The sequence below is a fragment of the Lacerta agilis genome, chromosome 7 (assembly GCF_009819535.1).
Source record: "Lacerta agilis isolate rLacAgi1 chromosome 7, rLacAgi1.pri, whole genome shotgun sequence".
In the NCBI taxonomy this organism is placed as follows: domain Eukaryota; kingdom Metazoa; phylum Chordata; class Lepidosauria; order Squamata; family Lacertidae; genus Lacerta; species Lacerta agilis.
In genome coordinates, this window is record NC_046318.1 from 64,300,390 (window position 1) to 64,317,589 (window position 17,200).

At 40.2% G+C, this 17,200-nt stretch overlaps 1 protein-coding gene across 5 annotated transcripts in view; it reads left to right on the plus strand.

The window, feature by feature from the left end:
• Positions 1 to 17,200, plus strand: part of VPS13B (vacuolar protein sorting 13 homolog B) — a 360,398-nt gene that overhangs the window by 268,257 nt on the left and 74,941 nt on the right. For all 5 annotated transcript variants that reach the window (XR_004427068.1, XM_033155647.1, XM_033155648.1 and 2 more), the window contains exons 37-39: positions 6,443 to 6,645; positions 9,967 to 10,174; positions 10,478 to 10,662. Coding sequence is in view for 4 of the 5 variants with exons in the window: in XM_033155647.1 (XP_033011538.1) it covers positions 6,443 to 6,645; positions 9,967 to 10,174; positions 10,478 to 10,662 (596 nt within the window). In the remaining variant the exon portion in view is untranslated. The remainder of the gene's footprint in view (positions 1 to 6,442; positions 6,646 to 9,966; positions 10,175 to 10,477; positions 10,663 to 17,200) is intronic.

Genomic DNA, 17,200 nt, shown 5'->3' on the forward strand with positions numbered 1-17,200 from the left:
GGATTTGGTCTGTTCAAGGTCATTAATTTCTGTTTACCATTGGTAACACATCTTGTGTTTTTACAGAGCCCACATGTGGCCATATACAATGCTGAAAAACTCTCTCAGTGAAGAATGGTTAATTGGTAATGCAGAAATATAGTACTCTTGGGGAGAATGAACCATCACAAGACTCTGTTTCACACTAATGAGAAATCCAGTAGTCTAATTCATTGTACTCAATCATTGCTAGCATTTTCACTTAACTTGATGTCTTCTGTTTCTTTGCTGATGGTGTTGGTCTGGTCATTCCATTTAGCACACGATTTCTGTTAACTGGTGTACCTGCTCAACAGCTCTGTTCTTTCATCTTTTTATATTCAAGTGTGTGAGTCTCTGCATAAGCTTTTGAAACCCCATTAACCATTTTAAATTGGACAGTGGGAGGATCCGAGAAAGAACACATCTATATGGGGACAGTGCTTCCCTTGAGCACTTGCAGTGACCGGAGACCCTTTCAGGGAGTAAATAACTGCAGAGTACCCCTCATTAGTTTTAAGAGCATAAGCCCATTAGAGATGTCCTGGTGGATCAGGCCAATGGCCAATGTAGTCCAGCACCCTGTTCTTATAGTAGCCAACTATGGAAAGCCTGCAAGCAGGAATTGAACACAACAGCAATCTCCCCATGTGGATCCCAGCAACGGGGATTCACAGGCAGTGGCAGCTAGTATTGGCTGTGGAATGGGAATGAAGCAAGCTTACTTTTCGTCTTGTTTGTGGACCAAAAACAAGCAGGATGTAGCTTTAAAGCATAATAGATTATGTGGAAGAGTTGCAAGAGAACGAAATGGAAAGGCGAAGGGTGTTCTAAGAATTCTTCCTCCTTACATACAAATATAATTATGTATGGACCGGTATGTATGTAGGTATGCTCAAATACCCTGGGGAAAATACAAAATACATAAACCACTGGAATTTTGCTGTTTGCGAATAGAATACCCTTGCCCTTACTTATTTGCTTCTGTCAACTATCACTGTACAACATGTTTTAATATCTCATTTTCAACAAAGATAAATAAGTCAAATGGTGGAGGGCAGCCTTTGGTTTTATAGGATTTTAATAATTCAGTCTTGATGTAATTGTCATGCAAATCAGCTTCTGGATAGTATCCATCCACAGACTTGCGGATTTGTCAAGTGGTCCTAAATCATTTCCAGCTGTATAAAGAATACCTGGATATTCTTTGCTAACATATGTCATCCCAGACTAATCTTTATAATGACATACAGAAGCCTCGTTGTAAAGAAGCCCAATTGTCTCTTGCTCCATCAGCACGGTGGTACATCCGAGTACTATTATAGATCAAAGCAGAGCCTGACAATGTAAGGCTGGCAGCATTTTGTAAACATCATCCAAACCAAGTGCTTCATTTTTATTAGTCTCCTGAAGGGCTATTTTTAAAAGTCGTGAAACTGCTTGCTCCTCATGCTAAATTATTGCGCTCCCTGAAAAGTATGCGAGGGCACAGCAAGCGGCGATGCAAACTGAGCGTGTTAACTTCTGGATATCACAACAGTCGTTTGCAAAGATACATTGATTCAGTGAGCTGCCATATCAGGTTGAGTTGAAATTGTTGCCGTGATTTAATCTGTTTAAAGGGAAGAACAAATTCTATGGTAGGTTTTTGAGGGAGGCCGGAGGAAGCTGTATAAAGTCCTTTGGGTGAGTAGGAAGGGGAATTTCACTTCATTTCATCGTTTCAAGTGGAGCTATTCAGACATAGGAAAGTAACCTTATAAGTTCAGCTCATGCTTTGTAATTCAACCAGGTGCTTAGAAATCCTAAAATAAGACTCTGGGCACACTGATATATGTTCCATTGGTGCTTCTGCGCTTCTTTCCTTTAGGATGCAAATTCCGTTTGTCCACACATGGCAGCCTATTGAGATTTCTCTGAATGTGATGCTCCACTGAAAGAAGCTTTACTAAAGCCCATGCCTTATTTCACTCACCATTATTCTTGTTGTATGTTCATAGCTGTCTGTCTTCAGCTGTTTTTAAAGTACTTACTCCGTTAACCCTCTCATGATTGCACTTTGTGTGACTTCTGACTGAATATTCCCCTTCATTAGGTGCACTGTGATTTATATAGCAAGATTTATTTCACCTCAAAGACGGAGCAGAACAGCTGAAGAAGAAAGTTATAATGTCCTTGAGGAAAATTCTGGCTCTTAGTAAGATTAAAATCAAAGAATACATTTCAAAATTGTCCTGCATCCCAGTGCAGTTCTTTTGCACAATGTAAATCATTGGTTGAAATTCATAGAGCCTTTTTCGTTTATAGATCATTGGGGCTTGAATGAAATTCATACCACTTGGAATGTCTCTTTATCACTATCCCACCTAATTGGGATAGTGATAAAGAGACATTCCAAGTGGTATGAATTGAAAATACAGTATATTCCCGCACTGATGCTGTTGTAGGCTTCTAGATATGCTCTTTGGTGCAAAGTATACAAGGCCCTTCTTGGATCAGGCTTTGTGGTATAATATTTTTACAGGGCCAAGCAAGCCAAGGGACAATTTCAGCTATGCCAAGGAAGCAGAATGTGCCCCGGGATCCCTTTCAACATTAGAGAACAGTTTGGGGCACACCCATCTGGTCACACGTGCTGATGTTTAGGGCAGTAGAAAAGTTTTGGGGTGGTTCTGTGGCTCAGCAGTGATTTAAATAACAGGTAAATAGGCCTCAGCTTTTATGGCCCACTCCCATTTATGTTTAGTGATGGTAGGACTTGGTTAACCAGGATCCCTGGATAGCCATAGCTGCATTTATTACAAGCAGTGAAACTAACTTTGGAGATGTTAGCTCAGTGAAAGGGTGGGTGGGTTGCATTACGTAATTCTGCATTGCAAAAAATGCCTGCTGGTCCTCAGAAATAAACATTTCAGAAGTAGATGTGGACCAAAAGGGGCTGAGGAAGAAGGTCCTTATCTCGGGAACATTGCATTGCTCTATCTTAGTAGCTTTCTGCTATCAATAATTAGCTAAAGACACATGCAGATTGCAGCTTGATATTAAAGGGTTGCATGTTCATGGGAACAACCTGGTAACAATTTTGTTGCAATGAGTACTACACATAGGGAAGGAAATGGGGGTAATATCCCTCTCTCATTTCTCTTTCTTCAGATACCTCTTTAGAGTCCTAATGAGATCTTAAAAGGGGAAGTGAGTTCCATTCATTTACCCGGCAAAAGCCTCTTCTGCACTATTTTAAAAGACCTAAAGGTTTATTGGTTCTTTACTTTTAGAAAGTAGCATTTTTAGTCCCTCTTTGGTGGTGTAGTCATGGAAGTTGTCACCATGAGTTCCTGTACTTCAAAATTTACCACTAGCCCAGTGTGCGGAGAAATCCATTCAGGTGAGAGTGAATAAGCAGAAATAGGTTGGCATGATAGAATTCTCACCCCCTGCCTGCTTCCTTCCCTGAACATGCATAGCCAGGAGCCTTCTTCCAAACCTTTTTTTATGACAGAGGACCTGAGTGAGTCAGGCATGTACTGCACCTGTGCACAGTTGTGTTTTAGCTGTGGGTAGTGGAAGGTAGCTTCCGTTGCATTTCCTACTATTTTTGTTTATATCACCCTCTTACATGTTAGTGATGCTGTTTTCCCTACACGAGAATTGGCACTCACTCCTGTACGACAGAGGGATGATCGCACTGGCTAATGGTCAGTTAGAGTATAGGGCAGCTTTTTGTGTTATGTGAACCTGTGGTCCACTCTGGGTCTCTTAACCGCAGTTTAAGAGAAGTCCCCTATTAGGATTGCACTGTCTCTGTGAGGAGTCGAAACAAAATAGAAAATTATTTCCAATAGCACCTTAGAGACCAACTGAGTTTGTTCTTGGTATGAGCTTTCGTGTGCATGCACACTTCTTCAGATACACTGAAACAGAAGTGAGGAGTGTGAATCTGGTGCCTGTGTGGCTTTGCTTTGGCATGTGCGCCATTTTGTAATCCATGTACAGATGTTCTTTGACAGAGGCACCTGAGCAACACTTGGTTTGGGGCCTGAGATTTTTCCATTGTTGCTATCAAATTCAATAAAAGCTTTGTGCCAAAAAATAAAAAAATGGCTCGTGCACATTATTGTTCTGTAATATAAACCATATTCTTAAGGAGCAATAACTCAATACATTTATGAAATTATTCTTGGCATGATAGTTACATTTGGAAATTTACATTAAGGAAGCAGACCCATTTTTCCTAATTTCTAAAAAAGATTCATAAGCACATCCCTCTGCTTCTTCCTCCTCCAGCACATATTTGACACAGGTGTGTCTACGTTATACATGGGATAGAGTTTTGACTTATTAGAGTTCATTTTTTTAGCAGACATTTGAAAATCCCATTCTCTAAAACAGCTGTCTGTTGTAGGCCCTGGATGTTTTCTTAATCTTTCATCTTTTATAAATATTAAATTACATTAGAAAAATAAGCCTTAAGCGTTACAAATTAAGTATGCGAAATTTAATATTCACAACGATAATTCAAAATATGGATAGCAAAGTTGGTAGTGGAAGGGAAGACTCCCTGATCCTTAAGTCCAGTGTTACACAATTTAATGTCCTAAAGTGTGGATGGGTGGGTGGGTAGGAAATAGGTGCAGGACTTCAAACTATAATAGAAGTGTGTGGAATTATAGGCAATCTTTTGCTCAGATAAAATAATTTTGGGGCATTATATCTAGCACTGTAATCACTTCAAGGTGTAATAAACATTATCTGCAAATAGTTATGTTATTTTTTTACATATAGCGAATTATTTTGATAGTAGAAATAGCAAAAGTGGCAAAATATATTCAGTGAAGAGAAGGTAGAGAATAGTCTGTTAGCTTATGTAAATTATATGCAACTGTACATTCTCTTTCATTTCCTTCCTTCTTTCCTTCCTTGGTAATGCGAAAGTGCCTAAGTAATGAAAGCATCCGTTTTCTGCTTTAAACTAGTAAATGTCTATGGCTATGTAGAAATTGGGAGGAACTCTGGTTAAGAAATTCAAGATATGGTTTGTTGAAAGAAGCCAGGATCATGCTGTTGTTTGTGATCCTGGTTGTTACTGAAGTTTGTAAATACATGGTTTAAATGAAGCTGAGTTTGCTCCAGTTTGTTTTAAAACCAGAAGTTGCTGCACTGGAGACAGAGAGCAAGAAGCGTTTAAGCCTTCTTCTTACCTTCTTGCTTGTTCACGTTTCTGGAAGAGGAATAAGAACTTGAATTCTTATTATTGTTCTAATGTATTTTAATCACTGAGTAATAATTTACAGAACAATCCGCATCGCAGCTGCTGCCCAGCAATGTGTGATGGAGCAGAAGAGCCACAATCACATCTGTAGCCCAGAAAGAAGATATGGGGCAGGCAGATTGCTGTGACAGCCTAGTTCGGGCCCAATGCCATCAAATGACAGCCGTGGGGTTGGCTTGGGATTCATTGGGATCCAAGAACAAAGCTTTGTACAGCTTGTGGTTTGTCTAGAGTGAAACAAACAGCAAGCCTGGCTTCAGATAGAAGATAAAATCAAACCATGGCTTTGCTCCGGGTAGTTGCAGCAACAGTAGGGCAGGGGAGAAGCTAAGTGGCTGAGAATTTACTCTGAGTACCCACACTCACCTGCTTTCATGTTTAACCATGGTTTTGGCTTAGTGTTGTTACATGTGAACTGGCCTCTATCTTTCAACCTGTAGTGTTATGCATTGTATTAACAATTTAGCAGACAAAATCACATTTCATAAGCTCCCTTAAGGCTGAATCTGTAGCTCTTTCTAGTCACAGTTCAAGGACATACAGTAGATGACTTGAGTATGTAAGTGCCTGAAAAACCTTGCAAGATAAGTAAGTGGTTTTGCTGCAGAATCATTTGCATTTGATGCCTAGTTTTTTCTCCAGTCAAGTAATATTTTCATAAATATTACACTTGTGTTTTTAAATATACAGAATGAGAAGTTCTCTTTGTAAGTTGCCTTGTGTTTTCATATAATATGAATTAGTTGTTCATGGAATAAAACAAATGGTAAAAATTACTGTTTTATGCACAGCTATGGATGGACCTACAGTGGTACCTAGGTTTACGAACTTAATCCGTTCTGGAAGTCCGTTCTTAAAGCGAAACCATTCTTAAACCAAGGCGCTCTTTCCCTAATGAGGCCTCCCACCGCCGGTGCCCTTCCATCATTCGGATTCTGTTCTTAGACCGAGGTAAAGTTCTCAAACCGGGACACTACTTCAGGTTTTGCGGAGTTCGTAAACCAAATCGTTTGTAAACAGGACTGTTCTTAAATCGAGGTACCACTATATATTGACCTTCCTTTCTATGAAGGAAAATGATACCAATGTATTTAAGAAATGGGTTTGAACACACAACTAACTGTAATGACATTTTTTTGTCCATTTGAACATTAGGAATAATTAATGGATCGTCATTTATGCTTGACATCAGTGATATCCTAATTAAGACAAGTGTCCAAGAAAAAAGCAGAACTCTGGTTGGACCTGTTTGCTGCTCTGTCACTGTAGAAGCCAAATGGTGTAAACATAGTGGTAATCCTGGTCCAGAGCTGTCAGTTCCAAAAGTCTATGTTGATGTGAGAGGTGGACTGATGCAGGTTTGTATATGGATCATGTTGAATAATTCTTATTTGTTTAACTGTGGACAGTGTTAAGTTGAGGAGCAGGAAGAAAATCCCCCCTCCACCAGATTACAGAACATTTTAAACCATGTGTATTCCCCCCCCCCAAAAAAAATGTGAAAACTGACATTCAGCTTTGAGTGCCCCTTAGGAAGTATCCGATTGCTAGCAAAACCCTCTTCAGCACTCTGTGCTATGCAAGCATGATCCTGGTTTGCAGCTCTAATAAGTAAACATCAGTCTTATAGCAATACTGGAAACATTCACAGGAATCACTTCATATTGTTGATTGTGACAGGTTTTTAATATTCATTTTACAAAACCTCCCCTAACTTGAAAAGAATCCAACGTTTAGTGACTAAACATGGCAGATTGGCAGATGTTCCAGAGCCTAGTTGCTGTCTGTCTGTTGTTAAAAAGTGCCAACCACCAGAAGCTGACGTTCCATTGATCTTAAGAGCCTCCTGGTATCTAGCATTTGATAGAACCTGAACCACAGATCAATCTCCAGAGAAAAGGGGCAGAGGCTGGGTGTTGGTAAAGACGTCAACCCACAGAAACAGCCCTTTGGGGAGATTACATGACCTATTTGCTCAAACACTTTCTGCAACCTGTAGCTACCTTAGGTCAGTGGCCTATTTTGGGAGAGAGGAGGAGGAACATGAAGTTGCTAGACAGTGGCCTGGTTTCTACCACGGGCTCAAGCAAACCTTGGCTTAGCAGGACTGTGCAAGTATGCTGCCTCCTGCCTTGCTCTTCGCTGGTCCTTTCAACTGCTGCCAAGTTGGGACTTGTGCTTATGCTCTCAATGCCACTAACCACAAGATGCAGCCAAGTGAAGAGAGAGTTTTGCCACGAGCCTCAGTTTGAATGTCACTGCTGTGGGGAGAAAAGCATGGGGTAGAATTGGTGTAATGTGGCAGCTAAGACTCTGAGCCTGGAAGTCTCCTGTTCAATTCTTACCTCAGCCAGGTATTCTTAAGGGAGCCTCGCACTCTGCTGCCCCATTCCTTTGCTGTATTGGGGGTAAAAGTGACTTCCTTTACAAGATTGTTGGTTTGTGTGTGGGTTGTTTTTTTCTTTATATAGCACCATCTGTTGTAGATGGTGCTTTACAAAGAATGAGAAAGCAAATCCATGTGCCAATGAGTTTACAGTCTAAAAACAGACACAAGAGAAATAAACAGAGGGCAATAAACCTCTCCCTCTGTTGATCCCCAGTAGCTGATTTTCAGAGGCCTGCTCCCCATGAACCTGGGGGCAGCATGTAGTCATCATGGCATATAGCCGTGGGATGCAGAGTAAAACAGAAGAAGTGCCGTATTTTCCGGCGTATAAGACGACTGGGCGTATAAGACGACCCCCAACTTTTCCAGTTAAAATATAGAGTTTGAGATATACTCGACCGCAGATTCTCCACCCGGCGTATAAGACGACCCCCGACTTTTGAGAAGATTTTCATGGATTAAAAAGTAGTCTTATACGCCAGAATATACAGTATATATGATTTTCTGGGGTTATTATACACAGTACGGCTGATGTAAGTATTACAGAAAGAATTTACATGATGAGCTTTGAACACTAGAAAAGTCATTACATTTCTGTAATGCTTTCTGTCCTCTTCCTCCTCATCTTTAGAGGCCTTGAAGCAAATTGCAGGTGCTCGTTTTAGCAACTGTATATGACCTTGATAAACTGGCCATGTTCTCTGTCTCATATGGAAGCCTGTTTACAGCAGGTTTTCTTATTACACCACCCTAATTCCCATAGGCATTTCGGCGACCACTGTGAGAACGGGATGCTGGACCAGAAAGACCTTTGGCCTGATCCAGCAGGCTCTTCTTAAATTCTTAATCTTATTCCTTTCAATTTCCTTTTCTTAACCACCATTTGTAAAAATAAAGTGGCCAATGACAGCAACCATACCCCTAGGCCAGACCCCACTATCCTGTAGATTTACCTGTGCAATCTAAGCCACAGAGTATCATGTACAGTACAGGGGTGCCTACTTGAATAATATATTGGGGGAGCAGGTAAGCCCCACCCCACATAATCATATGATGCCGTGCACACACACCATTTGAATGGCAATGCCCATCAACTTGGGGGGGGTCCTCAAATACTTTATTGGGGGGGACACAAAGGGACCTTGACCCCTAGGAGTTGGCTCCTATGGTGCATAGTATGTATACAGTCGTACCTTGGTTTTCAAACAGCTTAGTTCTCAAATGTTTTGGCTCTCGAACGCTGCAAACCTGGAAGTGAGTGTTCCAGTTTGTGAACGTTTTTTGGAAGCCGAATGTCTGACACGGCTTCTATGGCTTTGGAAGCCACGTCTTGGTTTTTTAACATTTTCAGAAATTGAATGGACTTTCGGAACAGATTCTGTTTGAGAGCCAAGGTACAACTGTATTGCTGAAAGTTGCTTGCAGAGCAAATAACAAGCCAAGCTGGATATTTCAAGAGAAAACAGGAAAGCTTCTGGTTTCAGACAGGGCCAGGCAAACAGTTTGAGTATCTCACATTCTCTGGGGACATTTTTTGAACTGAAAATTTATTGATAGATAATATTTGCTGCATCTAGTTGTCTTATTGAAAACTATATTAAATCTAGGCGTCTTTTAACAAGAACTGTTAGAGCAGTAATCCATGGCTCAAAAAATAAAGTGATGATAATTTCACAAAACAGCAGAGGTATTACTACTATGGTTCAAGTTTTCCTGAATTCCCCAGCATCCCATCTTCTTCCTTTTTTGTACATAGCAGAGGATCAGCTTGCCCCTGCTCACCTTCCCCAAACATAAGGAAGATCCCAGTGTCTTCTCTGTATCTGTATTCCATTAAACTGATTGACAAAAGGCTATGCCTATTTTATTTTTCTTCTCCTCTGGGGGTTCTCTGATTAATTTTAAAGGGTATTACATCCCATCATAGACCTCTGTCTCTTTTTACTTGACCTATGCTTTCTGCAGAGGGGCAAAGCCAAGAATCCTGTCTTTTCTGCTTGCTTAATACAGGAGGGTATAAGTTTTATTTTTCTTTGATTTAAGGAAGTTCACTGTGAGCTGTCATAAGAAACCCTGCTGCTAGTTCCTTGCGCTCAAAATCTTTGCCACTATAAATAGCAAATATTTCAGGGCCAGGGTCTAAACTTCTAAACCCTTCAAGATGCTCGAGCCTGTTTATCTGATAAGTTGGAGAATTCCTAGAATAAACTTGCTAGCAATTAAGCTGGCTTCATGAATGGCTGAACACAAAGTGCTTAAATGTTGCTAAATTTAGCTTTCTTTTTATAAGGTTTTTTGGGGACAAGAGCATTTGAACTGCTTACTTCTTCTGCATGAACTTCTGCAAAGTTACCTTGTCCAAGAAGGCAAGATGCACGGACAGAACACCGATCAAGCACATTTGGTGCAGAGTCCTACAGACAGGTGCCAGGGTTCTAAAACAGAGCATACATCGGACGATCTGAGAACAGGCCTGTTTCAATACATACAAGATACAGGTACAAATAGCATTTTGAAAACGCACATCAATAACAAAATAATTTCAGTAGTAGGCTATTAAGGATCACTTTCCTTTAACAGCATTTTTTTTGGTAATTAAAGAAGCATCTGGTAGAAAAGTACCTTTTTGATTTCTTTCCATTTTACTATGACCTTTTAAAACTTAGGGAAACTGCTTTTTTATTTTCCCTCTGTTTGATCCTAAGAGATTTGTTTTTAACTCTTTTGTTCTTGTAAACCAGCATGCTCCCTTTTTAGAAATTATTTAACCAATTACGGCTTTCCCCCTCCTAATTTGATAGATGCAGAGAAACTACCCAGTGCCTATGAAGTTGTGTTTTACAATGAAACAGAGGATAACCCAGGAATGATGTTATGGAGATACCCAGAACCCAGAGTGCTCACACTTGTGAGAATCACTCCTGTTCCCTTTAATACCACTGAAGATCCTGATATCAGTACTGCAGACCTGGGAGATGTTCTTCAGGTGGGTAGGGTTTTTGTTATTTTGGAAAGTATATTTTCACAGTGCTGGTGGGAGGTCATTTATTATATATATTTTAACACACCCCTGGTTTATAAGGGTAGAAGAGACTTAGGTGAGTGAAACTGTTGATTCTCGTTTGCTTTAAGCTTTTAATAGACCTGAGAAAATAATAAGAAAAACTCTAGCTCTCTACAGACATAATGTTACAGGGAACGAAAAGCATCAAGACTAGGCTATAGGATCACATACTTCCCACCCCATGGCCTGGACCAGATTTGTTATTCAACCTGCTTAAAATTAACCTAGAGACAATCCTAAACACCTGTGCAGAATCCTGGATTAAAGCCTGAGTTCCAAAGGGGTGCTTACTAACAAATATTAGTGTATTTATTTCATCTGTTCATACATATGAAATATTTCCATGGAGTTTGGGGGTCCACATAGATCCACCATTGTCACTCTGTTTAGGGTCTTTTGGGGCCATCAGCCTATCTAGACAGGAAAAACCTGGCTGCAGTAATCTATGCTCTGGAAACCTCATGAATGGGTTAGTGTAAGACTGTTTGGAAACTGCAGCTAGTGCAGAATGCAGCTGCTGATTGTTGCAGACTTGAAGCAAGCTAATCATATAACATCAATTCTGCCACAGCTTCACTGGCTACTTGTATGTTGCCAAACCAAGTCAAAGCCCAATTCAAAGCCCTAATATATTGGAGCCCAGTATCTTTTGGAGCCTCTCACCCCATGAACTTACTTCAACCCTTTGGTCTTGTCTGAGGCCCACCTCCAAATGCCACTTCTGAGGAAGATTCAATGGGTGAGAAGGGCTTTTTCAGTTGTGGAAAGCTTTTCCCGGTGAGGTTCACTTAGCACTATCATTAACATCCTTTCTGCACCAGGTAGAAATATATCTCTTTTGATGGATTACTATGTCTTTGCTGCTGTTTTATTGAGTCTGTTCTGTGAGTTGGCATCTGTCTGTCTTCAGAGACAATGGAGTGCGCCTCTGGGGGTGTGGTCAAACTGCTGTTTTAGCAGCACCAAAGTTACCTCCCGGGGCATAGCAGTCTTAGGCTGCCCAGACAAGTTCTTGTATGGTTTTTAATGTAAAATATTTTTTTCCTTTTATTTTATCCTTTAATCTCTTAGAATTTTGTAAGTCACTCAGAGCATCAAACAACTAATAAATTGAAATAGTAACCACAATAGTAGCCTTTCCTGAGAGGTCCAGGGTTGTCCCTATTTCAGCAAGGACAAAGAAGCCCATGCTCCTCCAGTATTAGGTGGGCTGTCTTAGCAAGAAGCAAGGAACTGCTATGGAAAACATCAGTTTTTATTTGTTCTCACACAGGCAACTCCATGTATGACATAGCTGGACCCAGATGGGGGGGGGGGGCGTTCAGAATGTTACAAATGAGAGTTTTGCTAAGACTCATTAGAGGGAAAACCTAGTTAATCAGCCCAAACTTTGGAAATAAATGCAAGAATCCAGCAAGATTTGTTTTCTTTTTTATATTTGATTCCAGCAATATGTATAATAAACTACAGTAGGGTAGTTCCTTACCTTGAAGAGCTTACAGTCTAAAATTCAACACAGGGGAATCTAGAGGAAGGGGAGGGGAAAGGACACTTGGTAAACAAAAGTTAACTGTGTCAGAGCTATAAAATAAAGAGTTTGGATCCCAATGTGGTTTTGCCTGAGCAGAAAATGATCTACCATTTCCCACCCTCCCACAATATAAATCCATGCTGTTTTGAAAGGTTACCTGATCTCAAGTGGTTTGAGGGAGGCGGTATAGAATGGAAAGCCCCATCAGATCTCCAGGTCCAACCAAATATGTGCTACATTTCATTATATGTATCACTGGAATTTTTAGGTTTAAATGAATGGATCACATTTAGGGCATATTTATTGTCTTAAGTGCATCAATAAGCCTGTGCTTGTCTAAAGTATTCTTGCACTAAGAGTTTATGAGTTTGATATTTTCAACACTATGTGACCCTATAAATTGACCGCTTTTTAAATACTCAGTTGCTGCTTAAAACAGTGGCTAAAGGAAGTATGGGCTTTAGAGCAATTGGCTTGAGATTTACTATAAGTCATAACTTCAGGAAATATTTGACATGGCAGTCAACAGGAAACTAATTATGGTCAACGTCAAAGGCATTAATTTTTCCTTTTAACAGAGAATACCTCATATTTGGCTGATTCCATTTCCTTTTTGTTTTGCATTCCCCATTGAGACTGCAAGGTTGAGCTGGCATTTGAGAGGCTGGGAAAAGGGCTTTTTGGAAAACCACAATTTTTACTGATGTTTGACTCATTTCTCAAATTTCAGAAGCAAGTATTTGGGAAATCCAAATAATTTGGGCATGACAAGGTAGTGAGTTAAGTTCATAGCATTAGCAAGGGAAGATTCTGCCACAAAGTTCTGCCACAATTATTGACAGTAAAGAGTAACACTAGCCTGTTCTAAATGCTAGTTATAGCAAACTGGTTGAACAGATATTTTTTGAATATGTAATCTCTTTCTCTTGGCATTTTAATTGGTAAATAAAATGACCACAGCTTCTTATAGGTAAATAAAATGACCACAGCTTTTTCAATCTTAAGGGTGCGATCCCATGTCCCTTGGGAGGGCATCTCAGGGACCATAGAATATATCAGGTCTCCCTCTTTGGCATCCAAGAGGGAGCTCTGGTGTCACATTCCCTTCCCTACCACCTTAAAAACCTCCTAACACCCCAGCACAACTGCTGTCAGATCTCCAATGTCACTGGGCCCTCAAAGGGGGTACTCTGTGGGAAGAGTGAGAATTGCTTGGATCCAAAACCTTCTCAGTCCCCCAATACCCCCCCCCCAGACAGTAATTTCCCTCCTATTATTCCCAATGGGGGTGAGAGTGGTAAGAGTGACCTGGACGGAGCTCCAAGCCCAACAGAGCTTAGGATGGTGTAGTGGTTAAGAGTGGTATACTCGTAATCTGGTGAACCAGGTTCACGTCTCCGCTCCTCCACATGCAGCTGCTGGGTGACCTTGGGCTAGTCACACTTCTTTGAAGTCTCTCACTCACCTCACAGAATGTTTGTTGTGGGGGAGGAAGGGAAAGGAGAATGTTAGCCGCTTTGAGACTCCTTCAGGTAGTGATAAAGCGGGATATCAAATCCATACTCTGCTAGGATATGGATTTTAAAACAGCCTTCATTTCCCACCAACATCACCACCTTAGGACTGCAGCCTAAATTCTGTCTGTTGCAAGGTTCCCAACCTCTGATGTCCAAACATCAAGATGTTTTCTTAGATCAATTGGTGATTTTTCCATACATGGAGATGGAATGCAGGCAGTATTTATATGTCTGTGGGAGCTCTCAAGCTTGCAAGCAACTGCCGAATCAGAGTATCTGCCAATGATAATTAGAGCTATGTGCTTGAAAGCCCCTGTGGTTATATCTTGAATGCCATCATTTTAGCCTCAAAGTGCTAAAATTATAATTTAGCAGTACTGTTATTGCTGGTTGCGATCCCAGAACCACTAGTTAAAGGATCTCTGGTAGCAAGGTTGGGAAAGAGGAAACTCTTGCCTGATATGCTGGAGAACTGCTGCCTGTCAGAGTACTAGGCTAGATGGAGCAATGGACTGATTTGCTGTAGAGCAATTTATAGTGATAGAGATATATAAAATATCCACACAGAGAGTCCACAAAGCACTACTGCTGTCTGACCTCAATCCATTATGTATCAATTTGTCTTTCTTAAAGTGCCTTTCTTATTTGTTTGCACAGCACATGATGTTCTCTTCCTCAAAGTTAGTTGAGAGCTAAATAAACAAGCAAATGCCTACTAGCATGTTTGAATCTACATTTCAAGGTGATATGTAGCAGTTCAGTATGAGATGTGCATCCATAGCTCTGTATGATACATAGCTCTGTATCCATCAGTTGCAAAACCAAGCAGTACATACTAAGAGCAGAATATTTGTACAACGGCTTTCTTTCTTTCTTTCTTTCTTTCTTTCTTTCTTTCTTTCTTTCTTTCTTTCTTTCTTTCTGTCTTTGCAGTCAAAGTTTTCAGTGACCTCCAAGGCTATTTGTACAACAAAAGACAGGAGAGGCATTCCTCATATGAAATTGGTTTGAGTCTTATCAGCATATTATCTTATTTCCATATATATATGCATGCACATGCACATGTTTCATGCACTGTTCTCTCTGTGTTTTCATGAAACCAATATTTTAAATATCTGTTTGTTTGTTTCCTTTTTAATGAGAATAAATCCAGTCTTTGTAGCACATTGCAGTCCACAGCACACCTGCATTTGCTCTAAAACCTAGTAGCTTGATGAATTGATAAGATAAGCTGGCCACATGCTTTCCCTAAAAATAAAGGAATGCCGCATATTTCTTCATAAAGGTTAAAAAAGTATTTCTCAGGGCTCTTGAATTACCATATTCTGATACCAAGGGAAAATAAAACCTCAGCTTAGAGTCTTGTTTGTACTTAGAGGGCTTTCCGGACAGGAAGGCAATCTTGATGCAATGCAGCAAAGCCACAATACCAGTGGGGCATTACAGGTGAAAAGCGTGCAGCTGTACCCCATACCACAATGTATTACAACTGTACAGTGGAATATTTCCTGAACAGAAATAGGGCTTGGTTAACTTTGTTTCCCAAGAGTAGATCACATTAAAATGTTATAAAATCATGATTTCCTGCATTTGAATACTTGTGGTTTCTCAACTGGTTCCAATATTACAAAGGGGGTTTTATGGCTTCTATTAGTTGAAGATGTATAGAAGCCTCTTTCTAAAGTCATCTAAAAGGCGGGGAGATAATGTAAAAAGAGAACTATATTTTTCCCTATTCAAACATGACTTCTCTGACATTTCAGCTATATAACTGAGTGTCTATGGTTTGTTTTATAGAACATAATATGTACTCAAGTGTAGTGGAATGAGTATAGAGTATATACTAGCAGCTTGGTGCATGTAACGGTCATGACTTGGAAGCAAAATGCAGATTGTTGTTTTATTTTAATTTTTAACATTAAAGGAGAACATTTTTAACATTAGAGTTTATTCAAGGCAGAGGTCCTGTTCTTAATTATATGTGAACAACTCCCACTGAAGTCAATGGATATAGATGCTGATGATTAATATTCCTCAAATGACTGCCTTTAACTTGCAGCATAGCGGCAACTTGAATACCAAACAACCACTCTTTAATAAAACCCAGGAACATAGAAAGATAGGAAGCTGCCTTACAAAAGTCGGGCTATTTGTCCATCTATCCATTATTGTCTGCTCTGACTGACATCTGCTCTCCAGGGTCCATCTTAGTCCATTTTCAAATTTATTTACTTATTTTATTTAATGTATTTACATCCTGCCTTCCTCCCAAGTTGGAGCTCAAGGTGGATCCCAACTGATTAAAAACATCCTTACAAAATCCAAAGTAACAAAAACAAGTTAGAAACAATAGTTAAAATAAAAATAAAACACATTTAAAATCAGCATTAAAATAACAATGGCTATTGATTTTAATGCAACTGGGGTGGGGCAGAAGTTATGTATCAATCAATTCTTTATTACAGTCACCGACCAGCACAGATTTATGTATTATGTAGGAGCACAGATTTATTATGTATTGTAGGAGACATTCCTTCAAATGGAGAGTATCTAGTCATGTAAGACTTTAGCAGTATGAAATGGGTAACTAAGGTAGGGCTGGTGTTATACCGGTGGTGTGCACTCATATTTTTTATTTTTTGGACATTGCTTTTCATAACTCTCTTCAGAGGCTGCCCCACATACAACACATCACAGTGATGTGCTTGGTTACCATGAAATGGATTGTGGAAGCAAGATCAGTAATCTTGAGTCAGCACCTGCAATGAAATTTGAAGTGATTTTACTGACATTTTTGCCTGGGTATCTCCCACTAGAATCTGCTAGGATCTTTTGCAGACTCTGCTTTCCACAAGGAATGGCATCTGATGCAACATGATTTGGTTCCTGACATCTACAAGTAAAGGCTCTCTGATAGCCTGTTTCACAAAGAGGTCTAGTTGAAACTATGGAGAGGCACTGCTAGTCAAGGATAGAGAGTATGGAGCCTAACTGGACCAGTGGCCTGAATCACAGGCCTGTACAGAGGGAGTACACTTGCCCCAGGCTTGGGAGGGCTAAACCGGTCAATAGCACCTTAGAGACCAACTGAGTTTGTTCTTGGTATGAGCTTTCGTGTGCATGCACACTTCTTCAGATACTAAGGTGCTACTGGAAAGAATTTCCTATTTTGTTTCGACTATGGCAGACCAACACGGCTACCCACCTGTAACTGCAACTTACACTGTTAAGCCAAGAACAAGACTCCAGCCCTGGGCCTCAGACAAGCTCTGCAAAGGCCTGCTGAATCAGTTCTACATATTTACTCTTCATTCTAATGACAGGGTAGCTTAAATATAAACATTTTCTCATTAAGTAGGTCAGGAAGAAGTGAAATTCAGCTTGCCTCTTGCCCCAGATACATTGGTCCCTT